This window comes from Stegastes partitus, unplaced genomic scaffold, assembly GCF_000690725.1.
Source record: "Stegastes partitus isolate 25-593 unplaced genomic scaffold, Stegastes_partitus-1.0.2 Scaffold418, whole genome shotgun sequence".
Lineage (NCBI taxonomy): Eukaryota > Metazoa > Chordata > Actinopteri > Pomacentridae > Stegastes > Stegastes partitus.
The window spans coordinates 440,960-442,799 of NW_007578149.1; the positions used below are offsets into that span (position 1 = coordinate 440,960).

Consider the following 1,840-nt stretch of genomic DNA (forward strand, 5'->3'; position numbering starts at 1 on the left):
ATTGACCAGCAGACGTCTAATCGATTGATCGCTGCAGCTCCAGATGGAGACACTGACGGACATTTTCACCATAAACCATAAAAATAATCTAAAAAACAATCAGCAGATGAGCCACTAACTACAATACCTGCTAGTTGTTGCCCTGAAGAGGCCAAAATACAGATTTAAGCACCACGAGAGTCTGACTGATGGTTGTTATCGTTGTTGATTATTTTCTGGATCAGCTGTATAGTTTGGATTAGAGTTTCCTTGACTGTCTTGTTTTGTCCACAGATGTTCAGTTTGCTGTCATCAGCAGCTCCCTGACTGGTTAATGGTTGCAGCTATAAGATCAATAAAGTGTTCCAGTGTGATGTGAGCTCACCTCAGCGTCTCCGTTGGTTTCCCAGCTCTCCTCCCATTCCGCCGGAGTTTCCTCGTCATCCGCTTTCTGCTCCGCTGAAGCCTGAAGTCTGAAATAAAAACAGGAAACGTCACTTTGAGGCTCAGCGAAACATATTTCCAAACATCTAATCCCATTTCTTCTGCCACTTATTTTTTATTTTTTTTTACTTCAGACTCATTTTTGGTTTCATTTACTCACATTATGGACATTTTTCTTCATCAAATACTGAGAAATTAACGGAGCAACTACAGATTTATGTCTAATAAGAAACACAATAATGCAATATTTGTTTTTTCTGAAACACATATTGGTAAAAATACAGAATTTTTTTAGCAAATGATGTGAAAAACACTAACTGGAAAGAATTTATGGTTCCAGAGTGACTTTGTAGGAGAGCAGAACATTTAAAAAATGCTGAAAAATGATGTTTGGAACATTTTTAATGTCATCCACGGCAGGTTTTTCATTGAAATCCGACCCTGCTGACAGTTTTTCATCCTTTTCGGAGCTGAAACATCTTCATGCAGCTGATGTTTGCGATCAACTGGTTTCTCTCACACGTGGAGCTGCAGGTTAACAAGCTCGTTTAAATCAAGTTAAACCTAGAAGCCTTAAAACTTATTGATTTTTTGTCATATGACTATCGGTCACAGCTGAGTCACTCGTAGCTTCTCAGATGCGACGAGGAGCTCAAAATATTTTGTTATTCACAGAATCTGTTTTACGTCAGCGCCCAATTTTTGGTGAATTTTTAAAGTGGGACATCTCACAGTTTTAAGCTGATCTTTGTTTACTTCTCAAAGTTTATTGGCGAGGTAGAAATGTGACGTTTCTTTCTCTGATAATTGTTTTTACAGATGGTTGAACACCGACCTGTCTGCAGCCTCCTCCGGTTGTTTGGAGTCCTGTTGGTTCTGCTGCTCCTCCAGATGTTTGTTCTCAGTGTGAGCCAGCTCCGCGGTTTCCCTCCCGTCCTGCTCTCCGACGGCAGGTGGAAGCTGCTCAGGTTCCTCTGGAGGCTCCTCGGACTTCACTTCCCCTGAAACAAACACCGTCGGTCAGAGCCGGTTCTGTACCAGATGAGTGTGAGGCGCAGCGGCAGAGGCTCACCCGTTGACTCCTCCTCCCGTCCAAAGGGGGGAGCCACAGGTTGCCCGGTGGATCCAAACACCCGGTCGGTCCTGGTGTGCCGGTCCCAGACCCGGTGGCCTCTGTGGGTGAAGTACTGGATCCGGTGTCGGGGCAGCGCCAGCTCGGAGGCGTAGTCGCAGTCGCAGGGGTCGGTGTCCCAGTTAAAGTCGCTGAAGGGACGCTCGAGGACGCCGAGGAAGCGGTCCACGTAGCCGACCACGAACTCGCCGGCGTCCACCGACGGGTCCCACAGGATCCGAGAGATGACGTCGTCGGCTGTCCGCATGCGAGGCTTCTTGTTCACCTCTGAGTTTGGAAAGAGAT

The 1,840-nt window shown here is 46.1% G+C and overlaps 1 protein-coding gene across 1 annotated transcript in view; it reads right to left on the bottom strand.

The window, feature by feature from the left end:
- Positions 1 to 1,840, bottom strand: part of leng9 (leukocyte receptor cluster (LRC) member 9) — a 10,770-nt gene that overhangs the window by 1,624 nt on the left and 7,306 nt on the right. The window contains exons 5-7 of the mRNA XM_008285825.1: positions 1,496 to 1,822; positions 1,259 to 1,424; positions 365 to 452 (exon numbers count right to left, since the gene is read on the bottom strand). Of these exons, the coding sequence (XP_008284047.1) occupies positions 365 to 452; positions 1,259 to 1,424; positions 1,496 to 1,822 (581 nt within the window). The remainder of the gene's footprint in view (positions 1 to 364; positions 453 to 1,258; positions 1,425 to 1,495; positions 1,823 to 1,840) is intronic.